This window comes from Salvelinus sp. IW2-2015, unplaced genomic scaffold, assembly GCF_002910315.2.
Source record: "Salvelinus sp. IW2-2015 unplaced genomic scaffold, ASM291031v2 Un_scaffold1042, whole genome shotgun sequence".
NCBI lineage: Eukaryota > Metazoa > Chordata > Actinopteri > Salmoniformes > Salmonidae > Salvelinus > Salvelinus sp. IW2-2015.
In genome coordinates, this window is record NW_019942699.1 from 18,145 (window position 1) to 35,848 (window position 17,704).

Consider the following 17,704-nt stretch of genomic DNA (forward strand, 5'->3'; position numbering starts at 1 on the left):
ATTTGTTATTTTCTATTTTATTTTTTTTATTTATGATAGTTGTTTTTATTTATTTTTTTTTTTTTAAATATTTTCTTATTTAAATTTATCTTATTATTTTTTTTTTTTTATTTTTTTATATTTATTTTTATATTTTTTTTTTTAAATTTTTTTATTTTATTTTATATTTAATTTATTTTTTTTTTTTTTTATATTCTTATTTTTTATTTTATGTTTTTAAATTTATTTTTTCGGATAATTTTATTTTTTTATTTCTTTATTTATATATATTTTCCTTTTTTCTATATTTATTTATTTTATTTATTTTATTTTTATTTATCTTTCTTTTTATTCTTTAATTTTAATTTTTTATTTATTATTTTTTTATTTATTATTCTATTTTTATTTTATTTTTTATTTTTATTAATATATTTTTTTTTATTTTTTATTCTCTATTTTTTTTTTATTTTTTGATTTTTATATTTTTTTTTTTAATTTTTTTTTTTTTTTATTTTTGTTATTTAATTATTTTATTTTAATTGTTCCTTTATTTTTTTATTTTTTTTTTTATATTATTTTTATTTATTTATATTCTCTCTATTTTTTTATATAAATGTATTTTTTCTCATTTTTATTTATTTTCTTTTTTTTATTTTTTCTATTTTTATTTTATTTTTTTTTTATTTTTATTTTATTTTTTTTTTATTTTTTTTTTAATTTTTATTATAATTAATTTTTATCTTTTTTTTTTCTTTTTTAATTTTTATTTCTATTTTTTTTTTATTTTATTTATTATTTGTTATTTATATTTTTTTTTTATTCTATATTTTTTTTTTTATTTTTTTTTTTTTATTTCTATATTATTTTTTTTTAATTTTTTTTTTATTTTTTTTTTTTCTATTTTTATTTATTTTATATATTTTTTTTTTTTTTTTTGCTATTTTTTTTTTTATTTATTATTATTCTATTATTTCATGTTTTTTTATTTTTTTATTTTTATTTCTTTAATTTATTATTCTTTTTTTTTATTTTTATTCTCTTATGATTTTTCTCCTATTTTTTTTTTCTTAATTTAGATTCTTTATTATTCTTGTAGGTTATTTTTTTAATATTTATTTTTATGTTTGTTTTTTTTTTTATATTTTTTTTTTCTATTTTTTATTTTTTTATTTTTTGTTATTTTTCTTTTATATTTTTTATTCTACTTATATTTATTATTATTCCTATTATTATTTATTTTATTTTATTTATTATTTTTTTTATTAATTTTTTTTTTTTTTTTTTTTATTTTTTTTTTTTTTATTTTTTTTATTATGCTTTCTATTTTTATTCTATTCTTTTTTTGTTTTTTTTATATTATGTTATTTAATATGTTTTATTAATATTTTTTTTCTATGTTTTATATATTTTATATTTTTTTTTTTTCTTTTTTATTTTTTCTTATTTTATATTATAATTTAATTATCTATTTTTTTTTTTATTTTTTTTTTTTTTTTTTATATTCTTATTTTTTTTTTTTTTATGTTATTTTTTATGGTTTTTTTTTTTTTATAATTTTTATTTATATTTATATTTTTTTTTAGATATTTATTTTATTTATATTCATTTATTTTTTATATTTTTTTTTTTTTCTTTTTATTCCTATTTATTTTTATTTTTCTCTTAATTTTTTTTTTCTATTATTTTATTTTTTTGTTATTTTATTATTTTTTATATTTATTATTTTATATATTTATTTTTCTTTAGATTTATTATTTTATTTTATTTTCATTATATTTTTTAATTTATTTTTCTTTTTTCATTTTTTTATTTTATATTGTTTATATTTTCGTTTTTTCTCTTTTTTTTATTCTATTCTTATTTTTCCTTATGATATTTTATTTTCTATTTTTATTCTTTTCTTCTTTTTTTTATATTTTTATTTCTTTTCTTTTTTTTATATTTTTTTTTTATTTATTTTTTTTTTATTTATTATTTTATTATTCTTTTTTTTTTTTTTATTTCTTTTATTTTTTATTTTTTTTTGGTTTATTTTTTTTTTTTATTTTTATCTTTTATTGTTTTTATTATTGATTATATTTTATTTTTTTTATTTTTTTTTTTTTTTTTATTTTTATTTATTTTTTTTTTTTTTTTTTTTTTTTTTATTCTTTTATTTATATCTTATTTTTTACTTTATTTTATTTATTTTTTTTTTTATTCTTTCTTTTTATTTTTATATTATAACTTTTTTTCTTTTATGTTATGTATTTTTAATTCTTTACGTTCCTCTTTTTATTTTCTTATTATTTTTTATTTAATTCTATTTTTTTTTTTATATTTATTTTTCTCTTTTTTATTTTCTTTTTTTTATTATAATGTTCTTTTTTTTATTTTTTGATTTTTTTTATTTTGTTTTATGTTTTTATTTTTTTTTTTTTTATATTTATTTTTTTATTTTATTTTTATTTTTTTTTTAAATTTAATAATTTTTCTTAATTTTATTCTTTTTTGTTTTCTTATATTTTCTTATTATTATTATATTATTTTATTATTTGTATATGTTTATTTTTTTTTTTTGTTTTTTTATTTATTATTTTTTTCTTGGTTGTATTTTTTTTATTATATTTTTTTTTGTGTTTATTATCATTTTTTATTTTGTTAATTACTTTTTTTTTTTTCTATGAGTTGTTTATTTTTTTTTTCTATTATTAATTTATCTTATTTTAATTTTTTATTTATATCTTTTTTTATTTATAATTATTAATGTTTTGTTTTTTTTTTTTTACTTTTTTTATTTTTTTTTTTTTTTTGATTTTATTTATTTATTTTTTATTTATTTTTTTATTAATTTTTATTTTCTTATTTTTATTATTTTTTTTTTTTATTGGATGGCTTACTTATTGTATTTGCAGGATATGTTGGTTGATCTAATTTTTGATTACTTTATTTTAAGATGAATGCACTAACTGTAAGTTGCGCTGTATAAGAGTGTCTGCTAAATGACTAAAATGTTAATGTAAATGATAACTGCTTTAATAAAATTAGCTCTAGCTAACTCTTCTGTCTCTCATAAGCTAGGTTATATGGTTTCAATGCCAAGGGAAAACATACAATGGTTATTTTTTAAGCCTCACTGCTGAAATGTAATCATAATGATGTTGAAAATTATGTAAATCATCCTAAGACAGAAACATGGAGTTCAATATCCACTGAATGAGTATGAATAGCAGCTACTCACTCTGTTATCCAAAGGTTTGTATCATATCACTGACAACTTTCACATTTTAGTTCATTAGCAACTTTGCAACTACTTACTACATTTGAGCTACTTTTGCAACAACATAGCATCCTTCCCCTAACCCCTAGCCTAGCTAACGTTATCCACCTAGCTAACGTTAGCCACAGCAAATTGGAATTCGTAACATATCATACTAAATGACGGGAGACAGATTTACATTTTGTACCACTGAGTCCAGGTTGGCATCACGTAGCCTTGAGCCACATCTATACATCATCATGTATTTCAAGGTCAAATCAATGCCAAAGGGGGTATAGTTCTCCCCTAGTTTGAACACTGTTATAGAGCTAATCTCTTTGTATCTTTCTGTATTTTTCTAAAGAGGATGTGAATAATTCATGTTAAAGTGCATTTTGAAAATTTGACTAAATTGTTAATTTCCTGATCTAAGTTAATCTACTTTGAATACATTGAATACGATTTGTAATTTTCTAGCATCGATCAAACACACACTGCAATTTCTGAGTACATGGCTAAATAAACACCAGTAAAGTGAGCAGATCTGTTGTGTGTATCTGTTTCATATTGTATGATTGAATACGCTTCTGAAGCATAGCTGCACTCTTTATTCTCCAAAATAATATCCTACACATTTCATCATGAGTTACACATTGCAAACTAGGTGAAACATCTGTTGTTGTGTCCTTGAGCAAGGTTCTTTACCCAAATTGCTCCTGCAGTTGCTCTGGATATGAGTGTCTGCTAAATGACTAAAATGTAATGTTTTATCCTGGTCCCAGATCATATCTTTATGTGCTTTAAACATCTCTCCTGACTAATCATGAACGTAGTTGGTTCAAGACCATACCGATCTGAGACCAGGCTATGAATGTGTGACTCTCTGATAGTAACCGTCTGTCACGATCGTGTGGAGGAGAGACGGACCAAAACGCAGCATGTGGAAAATAAGCCATCTTCTTTTATTTTACTATGAAGACGAACATGAAACGAAACACTATTACAAACTATACAAAACAACAAACGACGTGAAGCCTATAAACGTAGTGCACACCACACACACACACACACACACACACACACACACACACACACAACACACACACACACACACACACACACACACACACACACACACACCACACACACACACACCACACACACACACACACACACACACACACACACACACACACACACACACATGCTACCAAACGTTCAACATAAGACAAGTGTGTGTGTGCACTACGTTTATAGCTTCACGGTCGTTTGTTGTTTTGTATAGTTTGTAATAGTGTTTCGTTTCATGTTCGTCTTCATAGTAAAATAAAAGAAGATGGCTTATTTTCCACATGCTGCGTTTTGGTCCGTCTCTCCTCCACACGATCGTGACAGACGGTTACTATCAGAGAGTCACACATTCATAGCCTGGTCTCAGATCGGTATGGTCTTGAACCAACTACATGTCATGATTAGTCAGGAGAGATGTTTAAAGCACATAAAGATATGATCTGGGACCAGGATAAAACATTACATTTTAGTCATTTAGCAGACACTCATATCCAGAGCAACTGCAGGAGCAATTTGGGTAAAGAACCTTGCTCAAGGACACAACAACAGATGTTTCACCTAGTTTGCAATGTGTAACTCATGATGAAATGTGTAGGATATTATTTTGGAGAATAAAGAGTGCAGCTATGCTTCAGAAGCGTATTCAATCATACAATATGAAACAGATACACACAACAGATCTGCTCACTTTACTGGTGTTTATTTAGCCATGTACTCAGAAATTGCAGTGTGTGTTTGATCGATGCTAGAAAATTACAAATCGTATTCAATGTATTCAAAGTAGATTAACTTAGATCAGGAAATTAACAATTTAGTCAAATTTTCAAAATGCACTTTAACATGAATTATTCACATCCTCTTTAGAAAAATACAGAAAGATACAAAGAGATTAGCTCTATAACAGTGTTCAAACTAGGGGAGAACTATACCCCCTTTGGCATTGATTTGACCTTGAAATACATGATGATGTATAGATGTGGCTCAAGGCTACGTGATGCCAACCTGGACTCAGTGGTACAAAATGTAAATCTGTCTCCCGTCATTTAGTATGATATGTTACGAATTCCAATTTGCTGTGGCTAACGTTAGCTAGGTGGATAACGTTAGCTAGGCTAGGGGTTAGGGGAAGGATGCTATGTTGTTGCAAAGTAGCTCAAATGTAGTAAGTAGTTGCAAAGTTGCTAATGAACTAAAATGTGAAAGTTGTCAGTGATATGATACAAACACCTTTGGATAACAGAGTGAGTAGCTGCTATTCATACTCATTCAGTGGATATTGAACTACCATGTTTCTGTCTTAGGATGATTTACATAATTTTCAACATCATTATGATTACATTATCAGCAGTGAGGCTTAAAAAATAACCCATTGTATGTTTTCCCCTTGGCATTGAAACCATATAACCCTAGCTTATGAGAGACAGAAGAGTTAGCTAGAGCTAATTTTATTAAAGCAGTTATCATTTACATTAACATTTTAGTCATTTAGCAGACACTCTTATACAGCGCAACTTACAGTTAGTGCATTCATCTTAAAATAGCTATGTGGGACAACCACATATCTCAGTCATAGTAAGGACACTTTTCCTCAATAAAGCAGCTACCAGCAAAGTCAGTGCTAGAAGGGGAAAAGAGGCAAGTGTGAGTGTTAGTTCATGAAAGGCAAGGGTGTTATATTTATATATACAGTACCAGTCTAAAGTTTGGACACACCTACTCATTCAAGGGTTTTTCTTTATTTTTTTAAACACAACTGATTGGCTCAAATGTATGAAGAATGAAATAAATTACACAAATTAACTTTTAACAAGGCACAACTGTTAATTGAAATGCATTCCAGGTGACTACCTCATGAAGCTGGTTGAGAGAATGCCAAGAGTGTGCAAAGCTGTCATCAAGGCAAAGGGTGGCTACTTTGAAGAAATTCAAATGTAAAACATATTTTGATTTGTTTAACATTTTTTGGTTACTACATGATTCCATATGTTATTTCATAGTTTTGATGTCTTCACTATTATTCTACAATGTAGAATAAGTAAAAAATAAGAAAAACCATTGAATGAGTAGGTGTGTCCAAAATGTTGACTGGTACTGTATGTTATATATATATATATATATATATATATATATATATATATATATATGGGAGAAGGCCCTGAGGTACAGGACATACTACTGTCTGGGTCACACTGGCCACAGGAGGAATGGATTAAATAGGATGAGGGAGATGGGGATGGGGGAAGTGAAGAGACTGCTGACTAGACTACACATTTCAGGTGGCCGACAAATATTCAGGGAGGTCTGTATTCATTTATTAAACATAACGTGAAGGGGGAACTGCCTTGGTCCACGGAAGAAAACACAAACCAACACACACACACACCGTTGGTGCATTCTCGTTACAAGAGGGGGGAGGTGAGGGGACCAATGGGAACCAATGGAACCAGGCAGTGGAATGCGGAGTGACGAGAGGAGGAGAAGGAAAAGGTGGAGTGGAAGGGAGTGGAGTGGAAGAGGAACAAAGTGACCCCTGTTGGTTACATCTTGGTAGTGCAGGTCAGGTCCTAATAGAAGAGGAGATAGGGTCAGAACATAAGATAAGATTCTGTGACTATTGAATTAATCAATTAATACATTTCTTGGTATTCGCCTAAGAAATAAGAACAAGAAAGTAGCTCATAAAAAAAAGTTAGTCCGCTCCACTCACCAGAGCATACTCATAGATGATGGGTACGTCTGAGGCCCCATGCAGTCGGAGGCTGTGTAGCACCGCGTCGTGGATCGTTGCGAACAGACAGCTCTTAGGGATGGACTCAGAGAAGAAGCCTGCACTCAATAACTGCTCCACCACACAGACTGGAGGAAAGACAAACCAGGTTAGACAATACACACGTGAACCACAAACACACACACAGACAACACAAGCTAAGGCCAGAGTGACGAGCCTGAATTACCACACATACTAGTGGCGGTCGGTGCCGTTTAAGAAGAGCGATGGTGATTATTTTTTTATGAGCATGGCCTTACAGTATTTCTATTACAGCATGTTGGATGACTGTCATTCATATTCCATTCACCCAGCTCAGCAACACATTAATAGGTTTAGGTTACTACATGATAGTCAAATGTTTCCTATACCCATCATGAGGTTGATACAACCTAGCATATGAATGAACGTTTACAATGTAGGAGCAAAGGTTGAGATACATTTTCGTAATCAAGGTGACAGACATTGACACATTCAATACCGCCTTGCACACTCTTGCCTGCATCTAGCTGATCTAGAGTGTAATCATTAGTCCAACAGTTGTAAATGATAGTTTCTATTGGACAAATTCAAATTTAAATAAATGTTTCTCTGTTTTGCTCCGTTTGCTTCCGTTTAAGATTTTTTTCTCAACAGAATCGGCGGATACAACCCCGGATCAAAAGCAAACACGTTTAACTTTCATATCAGCCACATACATACAGCATGGTCTCTTTGATCATTGTGTAATTCCTTCTCGCATCTACGCGCTTTCCTCCTCTCACCTTTTCCCTTCGCTTGTGGACTTCAGTAACAACACATCAGCTGTCTGTGGCCAGGCGAAAAAACCTTTCCAAGCCAAACCTTAATATAATAAAAGCTAACACACAGCCTACATTGTTGTCACCATATTAACGTCATAATCAACATAGCTACTAGATCTAATGCGTTAATAAACCCACTACAATCATGCAGTACAGTGTACAGTCAGAAGCAAGCAGTTGAGCAGTTACACCGGTGGGCACTGGTGGCAAAATAAAATTATAAAACCAAAAGCTTACCTTGACTTGGAAGAGTTTCAGTGTTGGATAGCCATAACCAGCTAGCTAACATAGCATCCCTTTGTTTGAGTTTGAGCCGGGTATTTGAGTAGACTAAACTAGCTAGCTGCATTCGCTAGCTAAGTAAGTAAAAGTGAAAGTAATAAAAAATAAAAAATACGAAATATCTCTTTCTCGCTTCTCCTTCACTTGTTAATGAATTAATTTGTTCCAAACTGCACAACTATTGTCTTTCTCGCTCTTTGAGTCAACTACTCACCATATTTTATGCACTGCTAGGTAGCTGTAGCTTATGCTTACTGCACTACATTCATTCTCTGGACAACATGTCAGTTCATACTGCAAGAACTCTGATGGAGGATGTCCTCCGGAAGTTGTCATAATTACTGTGTACGTCTATGGAAAGGGGTGAGAACCACATGCCTCCTAGGTTTTGTATTGAAGTCAATGTATACAGAGGAGGACGGAAACTACGGTGTTACCCTACAGAGTGTTGTTGACTATACTGTAGACCTTCATTGTAAAACAGTGTGATTAAAAAATGTATTTGGTGACGTGAATATATTTAGTGTAGTTTTATCTAAAAAGGCTAACTTTTTTAATGTTTGACTATTTTTTCTTTTTCAGAATTTCACTGAACAGGATGGTCCTCCCCTTCCCCCTCTGAGGAGCCTCCACTGACACATACTCACCTTGGCATCCAGTTAAAAAAATGTCAATGTCGATCTTTCTGTAGTTTAGGAATATCTGCAAAAAAAGAAAGTGAGAGACAGAGAAGGTCAAAAAGAAGTCCATGTTTCTCTCAGGGACTGTTTTTGTTACACCGTTTGTTACACAGTTTGATTTATCTTGTTTTTCTCTTCCATCCCTCTTCATTTCCACCTCCTCTTTCTATCTGTGCCTCTTTTATGTAGGGTACATACAAATATAATTTAGGCCTGCCAACTCACAGAACACAAGACCTTTGTTTGTTTTGAGCTCAAGGCCACACAGGAGAGCGACTGCAAACAATGTTACATAAGAGACTAATAAGAGACTAAACTAATAATAACACATTTCTGAAAACATCTCTTAACCTAACCTATTTCTCCTTCTCTCTCACTTTCCTTGTCTCCTCTCTATTCCCTTTGCACTCAAACCCCACTCCTTCATCACCATCGTTCAAAAACACACACTCATACGTTTTTCAGCGTCTTCACAGTGGCCGTGTCAGCAAAGTTGGTTGTGGATAAGTCCAGGATGATGGTGTGTGTGTCGTTGACGGAGCTCCTCCCCATCTCTCCTTCTCCTCCGGTACTGGACGTCTGGGTTATGTGATCATCGCCATGAATACCAGTTTTAGAGTCCTGGTCGAACCCGTTACCTTGCTGCTCAAAGGCCCAGTTTACCTTAGATTGACAGAGAGACAGAGTTTCAATCTTTACTCTGCTCTGATAAAATACACATTTCAAAAGCATTACGGGCTAGCCTAGGTGCACCTGGAGGTTGTACTGAAGCACTAAATTTAGCACAGCGGTAGATTTATGTAAACTGAAAAGATTTCGATATGGAGCCACCCTAGATTTGGCCCATGGGGGAACGTGGCAGCAATCTTTTTAAATAGCCGTATATGATAACACTATTTTACAATTCAGAAGGTCTATTTTGAGAAACAGATTTATCTAGCATGAAAATATTTAGATATGGAGCCACCACAGATTTGGACTACGAAACATTGCAAAAATTTGAATGTTTAGGTCCAAAAATTGATGCAGGATATTAATCCATGATTTTGTCACTTCTAGGTTAGACTACTGCAATGGTCTACTTTCCGGCTACCCGGATAAAGCACTAAAATAAACTTCAGTTAGTGCTAAAACGGCTGCAAGAATCTAGACTAGATCCCCAAAATTGTATCATATTACTCCAGTGCTTGCCTCTCTACACTGGCTTCCTGGTAAGGCTAAGGCTGATTTCAAGGTTTTACTGCTAATCTAAAAAGCATTACATGAGCTTGTTACTACCTATCTTTACAATTTGGTCCTGCTGTACATCAAATCAAATCAAATGTATTTATATAGCCCTTCGTACATCAGCTGATATCTCAAAGTGCTGTACAGAAACCCAGCCTAAAACCCCAAACAGCAAGCAATGCAGGTGTAGAAGCACGGTGGCTAGGAAAAACTGCCTAGAAAGGCCGGAACCTAGGAAGAAACCTAGAGAGGAACCAGGCTATGAGGGGTGGCCAGTCCTCTTCTGGCTGTGCCGGGTGGAGATTATAACAGAACAGAGGAAGATGCATGTATCCTGAAAAGATTTAGATATAGTCCCATCATAGATTTGGCCCCTGGACCGTGACAGACATTTTACTAAAAGGTTGCAGACTGTACCACTACTTTACAAAACTTTAATCTACAAAACGTTATTGCCTATACTTCTTTGATTGATATTCTTTTGGCCTATAATTCCTGCCCTGGATCACCTGAAAACCAAAAATTGTAACAGTAACATAGTATATTACAGTAGGCCAAATTGTAGAATAAATACCTTTTCTGAGATGAATGCAGTGGAAGTGAGTTAAAACCACCCTCAGCCAAACACAGAATAATATTTTGGATTACTGGTTAAGACGTTTGGTCCCGGAGCGGGAGACCGGGGTTCACGTCCTACCACATGAGAATTTAACAAATGGCCACTAAGCTACTTTGGAAAATATCCCAGCCATTGAAATATTTCACAATTGCTTAAGGACAGGGGGTGCTATTTTCACTTTTGGGGAAAATCGTATCATATTTAAACGGCCTCGTACTCAATTCTTGCTCGTACAATATGCATATTATTATTACTATTGGATAGAAAACACTCTCTAGTTTCTAAAACCATTTGAATTATTTCTCTAAGTGAAACAGAACTCTTTTTACAGCCCATTTCCTATCCGGAAGTGAGATTTCCAAAATCGAGGTCTCTCTTCAAGAGCTTGTCTATAAAAGGGCATGTCACTTATGACTGTAGAAACACGTCATGCACCTTCCCCTGGGTGTCATGCGGAAGTGAGAGCAGAAATGACTTGATTATCTCGTTCTGGGATTGAATACAACCTCTTGGAGTGAGAGGTACGCCATTATTTTTTTTTGGAAGGCGCGAAGTTGGACCTGGAATCGCCTCCTGGAAAACCGTCGTTATAGGTGAATATGATCTCCGGCTTCGATTTTATTTGATACATGTCACAATATCATCCTAAAGTATGTTTTTTCAATATAGTTTAATTATATTATTGAAATTTATTCGGGACTTTAGACGTGATGCTTTGGAGGAATTTGTTCAAGAAGGAGAGGTTAGCGCCGCACGGCCAGTGTGCTTGCTAATTCAAGAGGGAAATAGTTCGTTCTGGATCCAAACAAAGACGGTTCTGAAGAAAGGACCCCTTGTACAACATTCTGATGGAAGATCAACAAAGATAAGGACCCAATTTGGGATGCGATTTCATATATCTGTCGAACTGTGCTATCGCTACCGTTTGTCTTGAATCAATGCTGCTGTATGTTAGCTATTGTAGTAAGCTAATATAACGATATATTGTGTTTTCGCTGTAAAACACTTAAAAAATCGGAAATATTGGCTGTATTCACAAGATCTTTGTCTTTCATTAGCTATCCACCATATATTTTTCTGAAATGTTTTATGATGAGTAATTAGGTAGTTGACGTTGGTGTCTGTATTTACTCTGGCTACTCCCGTGCGATTTCTGACTGTAGCTATGATGGTAGCTATGATGGTAGCAGTAATGTAAAACTGATTTATAGCTCAAATATGCAAATTTTTCGAACAAAACATAGATTTATTGTGTAACATGTTATAGGACTGTCATCTGAGGGAGTTTTTTCTAGGTTATTTAGGTTGGTTCTAGGTTAGTTAGGTTGGCTTTGTGCATGCTACCTGCATGCTATCGTTGCTGTGAAAAATGTCTGTCTGTCTTTTGTATTTGGTGGTGAGCTAACATAAATATACGTGGTGTTTTTGCTGTAATACATTTTAAAAATCGGAAATATTGGCTGTATTCACAAGATGTTTATCTTTCAAATGCTGTATTGGACTTGTTAATGTGTGAAAGTTAAATATTTAAAAAAAATAATAATAATTGAATTTCCCGCTCTGCCTTTTCAGTGGAATGTGGGAGGAGTTCCGCTAGCGGAACCCCTGTCCTAGACAGGTTATCTTAGATTATGAAATGTGCCTGTCAAGCAAAATATTTTAATTTCAACCAGTTTTTCTAATTCCAGCTGATTATAATGGACTGCAATTGGAAGAAATGTAAGTCTATAACAGAGTTTAGTCTGACATGGATTTTGCTGGTAACTGTTGATTTGAGACAGAATCAGGTAAATGTGTATTTCAGGCACCCTCAGGGACCTCTAAAATCATCATTCAAAAAATAATGACTGGGTCAGTGGAGCCATACACAGAATAGAAAGAGATGAGTACAGCATCAAAAGCCCTGACACTAACCAGCTAATTTACTAGTGGCTACTAATCAAAATAAACTCATGGCCTTGGACCTGCCCTGAATCTCTGTATTCAAGTGTATGCTGCACATCAACCAATGCTGTATATCAACCAATGGCAGGCATGTTACAAAAATGTTAGGAGATGCACACAAGGGTCTCTTCACTATAACATACACTATAACATCTAGCCTAATTGGGGTCTAATGCATTTTGTAAGACGGCTGCCACAAAGATACAGGGAGCCACATTACCCTCGAGCATACTCAGTCCATGTTTATGCGTGCGGACAAGCAGACCCACACACACCCCCACACACACCGCCCCCCACACACACCCCCATGCACACACATACCAGAATGGGTCCAACCATATGACACGGGTCAGAAATAGGAGGGTCCAAGACACTTGCCACCAGCCCAAGACACCCGGGCCGACAAGCCCATCGACCGCCACAAGAGTGACCAGTAGAACAGCGAGATTGCACCCCAACACTATTTCCTTCCCACCTTTTTTGTAATTTCCCAAAGGAAAGGTTCAGAAACAAATGTCAAAGATGAAACAACAAAAAACACAAATATTCATACATATACACACAGACAAAGCACAGCCTCCATAGAATTCATCTCATAATAATAATAATGTAGAGTTCTTTACTGGCACACAATATAGCTGGGTTGCCCCACCTGCATGCCCCAAGGAATCTACCTATATGCCACATTTTGTAAGTTTATCTAAAAAAAAGCCCTTCAGTACTGTAACATTGTATTACCAACAGCGGCCATTGTGTAAGATGCCACGACCCCCAGGTGCCAAATGTGTGGTGGCTCCAGATGTAAATATTTTCAAGCTACATAAATCTACCTCTGTGCCAGATTTGGTGTGTTTATCTCAAAACAATCTGTTTAAAATACTGTTGCCATATGCTGCCATTTAGAAAAATGTCTGCCACACCCCCAGGGGCCAAATCTGGGGTGGCTCTATTTCTGAATCTTTTCAGGGTACATACATCTACACAATTGTTTTGCTTAAATGCCTACTATACTGTAGTACATCACACTACACACCTGTCCGTTGATGGGTCGGTCAACTAGGGCAATGGCCGTCTGGTGCAATTTCAGGTCTGGGGAACCTTTCTCTACATCCCCCTTTTCCTCTGGATGGAATGTTCTGTTGGGTAGGTATCCATTCACACCATTCTGGGAAGGGAAGAGAAACAAGGTCACTAACAGTGTGATTTTTTGTGTGTGTTTGTTAGACCTACACTACCGTTCAAAAGTTTGGGGTCACTTAGAAATGTCCTGGTTATTGAAARGAAATCACATTTTTTGTCCATTAAAATAACATCAAATTGATAAGAAATACAGTGTAGACATTGATAATGTTGTAGCTGGAAACGGCAGATTTTTTTATGGAATATCTACATAGGCGGACAGAGGCCCATTATCAGCAACTATCACTCCTGTGTTCCAATGGCACGTTGTGTTAGCTAATCAAAGTTTATCATTTTAAAAGGCTAATTGATCATTAGAAAAACCTTTTGTAATTATGTTAGCACAGCTGAAAACTGTTGCCCTGATTAAAGAAGCAATAAAACTGGCCTTTAGACTAATTGAGTATCTGGACCGTCAGCATTTGTGGGTTTGATTACAGGCTCAAAATGGCCAGAAACAAATACCTATCTTCTGAAACTCGTCAGTCTATTCTTGTTCTGAGAAATAAAGGCTGTTCCATGTGAGAAATTGCCAAGAAACTGAATATCTTGTACGATGCTGTGTACTACTCCCTTCACAGAACAGCACAAACTGGCTCTAACCAGAATAGAAAGAGGAGTGGGAAGCCCCGGTGCACAACTGAACAAGAGGACAAGTACATTAGAGTGTCTAGTTTGAGAAACAAGTCCTCAACTGGCAGCTTCATTACATTTTTATTTATTTATTTCACCTTTATTTAACCAGGTAGGCCAGTTGAGAACAAGTTCTCATTTACAACTGTGACCTGGCCAAGATAAAGCAAAGCAGTGCAACACAAACAACAACATAGAGTTACACATGGAATAAACAAACATACAGTCAATAACACAATATAAAAAAATCTTTATACAGTGTGTGCAAATGAGGTAAGAAAGGAGTAAAAAAGTAGTACACAGTGTAGTATGAGATCTTCAGTTTCTTGGCAATTTATCGCATGGAATAGCCTTCATTTCTCAGAACAAGAATAGACTGACGAGTTTCAGAAGAAAGGTCTTTGTTTCTTGCCATTTTGAGCCTGTAATCGAACTCACAAATGCTGATACTCCAGATATTCAACTAGTCTAAAGAAGGCCAGTTTTATTGTTTCTTTAATCAGCACAACCGTTTTCAGCTGTGCTAACATAATTGCAAAAGGGTTTTCTAATGATCAATTAGCCTTTTAAAATAATAAATTGGATTAGCTAACACAACGTGCCATTGGATCACAGGAGTGATGGTTGCCGATAATGGGCCTCTGTACGCCTATGTAGATATTCCTTTATAAATCCAGCTACAATAGTCATTTACAACATTAACAATGTCTACACTGTATTTCTGATCAATTTGATGTTATTTAAATGGACAAAAAATGTGCTTTTCTTTCGAAAACAAGGACATTTCTAAGTGATTCCAAACTTTTGAACGGTCATGTGTTGGACGTGTGTGTATTATACCTGTTTTTTTGCCTCCTTTTTGGCTTTATTTTTTTCTTTCATGTCTTTCCTCTTTTCTTCAGTGTCTCTTTTCTTCTTTTTCATCAGCAGCATTCCAATGTCAATTCCACTCTGTGTTAGAAAATGAAACGGAGCGCTTGAGATAAAGAGAGTGAAGGAGAGAGAAAGCAATTCAGAGAAAGAGGGCTATTGAGAGAATGACACACAAACACTAGTCATACGTGGGTCAGCTGTTTGTTCACCCGCACCCAACCACAATTGCTAATAACACATTTTCAACCACAGGGGTGTGTCAGAAATAGTTGTGCTATTTTCACAGAGGGAATTATGAGCGTGAGGTGGAAGTGGCACAAAAGGACTGGGTTTTGATGAATAAAAAGATTGTAGGTTTGACGAGGGCATGGTCACTCACTGGCCAATCAACGTGTTTCATGGCCTAATGCCATGTCCACATGCTATCGGAGTTATCGGAAGCTCCTAGTTCCCAGTGGGAAATTTCACTTGAATGACCCCGAATCCAAGTCAGAATAACAAGCGGGAAACTCTGAGAAAATGTTGTTACCCGAGTTGCCGAGTTGTGACGTTTCACCTCTGACCTTTTACTCTTTCAACCAAAAGATGACAACAAATCAGTTTTCTTAGAATTCCTTATCAATATGAATAATGAAGCTAGTCTGACCATATTGTCAATGTTAAACAAGCTAGCTAACTTAATTATTAGCAATGTTAGCAAGCTTATCAAGYTATCTAAAATCTTATTGGTTGAAGAATTGTTCAGAGTTCAAAAGCACTTGAACACATCCACGTCAGACTTACGACTTCCCACGAGCAAGTGAAGCCAGCCTAATATGGCACGCCGTTGTCTCAAGTTCACTGACAGTCTTTGCATTGTCATCAACTCTGAATAATCCTAGTAGAACACTTCATCCAAAAAAACCCTATGTGCATTTTTCTTTTCAGATGAGTGCTGATCTTATTATTTTCTGGAATGTTCAGAGTTCTCAACTGACATTAATGTATTGTGCATTTAACTCATTTAGCAGGCATTCTCATCCAGAGTGACTGACCTACAGGAGCAATTAGGCTTCCATGCTCATGAGCACATCTTCAGATTGTTCACCTAGTTGGATAGGGGATTCAAACCAGCAAACGTTTGGTTACTCGCCTAACGCTCTTAACCACTAGGCTACTTGCTTATAGTCTGTGTGTAGTATCAAGACTCTGGATGATTCATATCGACTAAACAACTACACCATATCACCAAAATGTTCCAAAACTGAGATATGGTTCTTCAGTTGAAGGGTTCCATTGTGGATTGAAACGACAATCCCTGGTACAGTTCAAAAACAAGGACATTTCCTACAGTCCCTGGTAGGAATCCAGGCTGAATCACATCCGGCTGGGAATGGGAGTCCCAGGCTCTGTCGCAGCCGGCTGCGACCGAGAGGCCCATGGGGCAGTGCACAATTGGCCTAGCTTCGTCCGAGTTAGGGAGGGTTTGGCCGCACTAGCGACTCCTGTGGCGGCCCTGGCGCAGTACACGCTGACCAGGTCGCTAGTTGTACGGTGTTTCCTCCGACACATTGGTGCAGCTGGCTTCCGGGTTGGATGCGCGCTGTGTTAAGAAGCAGTGCGGTTGTGTTTCGGAGTAATAACAACTGGAAAAAAGGTGTGACCAATATTGCCCTTATAGTAAAGCAAGTTTCCAATTGGGCAATTGTACTAATCATGTGAATACTGATGTGTGTATTTAAAGCAACTGCCCAGTGTTTACAGAATTCAATGAGATTTGACCTATAATTAATTACAATATGAGTGAAAACATTTTCCTTTAGAATTGTTTTAAATATGTTAAAAAGCAGATTTTCTGTGTTGGAATGGTGTGGGCTTATACCGGTCATAAAAAATCACACTACCTTCTCCTGCAGTGCATCCAGGTATAGCTGAGCGTTGGTATAGTACATTGTGGTGGAGGAWCGGAAGATAGTGATACCTGGTATCTCTTTTGCCTGTGGGACAAACCAACACACAAACAGGGGACTTCAATAGATGGTCATMTAAAAACTGTTTTAAAACCCACTGTTGAATAACCCACTCACACCCACCTAATTAMATATTACAKTTYTGTTTTWTTGCTTTGGTYKTATTTTCAAAAGTATGTGATGAGTTWCCAAAACTCTTAGTACAAAGCTCCAAACTGGTAACACTTGTAACATKGACAGTCTTGCATTCAAAACCYTTCATTGTGCATTAATYTTGTTTGTTCACCACACAACCACTGAAATCGTTGCATGMMTCATCCATGAGGTGGTACGCTCATGGGGATGGCAATCATAAATCTTTCACCTGTATTGTAATGATGTATTGTATTTTACAGTAATGTATTGTATTTGTATTGTAGTTGTCCTGTACATGGCTCAGTTTGTAAGAGCATGGCACTAG

At 34.1% G+C, this 17,704-nt stretch overlaps 1 protein-coding gene across 1 annotated transcript in view; it reads right to left on the bottom strand.

The window, feature by feature from the left end:
- Positions 1–6,737: 6,737 nt before the first annotated feature.
- The window catches only part of LOC112069534 (solute carrier family 26 member 6-like), a 21,733-nt gene continuing 10,766 nt past the window's right edge, over positions 6,738–17,704 (bottom strand). The window contains exons 9-15 of the mRNA XM_070438573.1: positions 17,179–17,271; positions 15,263–15,373; positions 13,644–13,775; positions 9,277–9,483; positions 8,788–8,842; positions 6,996–7,144; positions 6,738–6,852 (exon numbers count right to left, since the gene is read on the bottom strand). Of these exons, the coding sequence (XP_070294674.1) occupies positions 6,826–6,852; positions 6,996–7,144; positions 8,788–8,842; positions 9,277–9,483; positions 13,644–13,775; positions 15,263–15,373; positions 17,179–17,271 (774 nt within the window). The 3' untranslated portion in view covers positions 6,738–6,825. The remainder of the gene's footprint in view (positions 6,853–6,995; positions 7,145–8,787; positions 8,843–9,276; positions 9,484–13,643; positions 13,776–15,262; positions 15,374–17,178; positions 17,272–17,704) is intronic.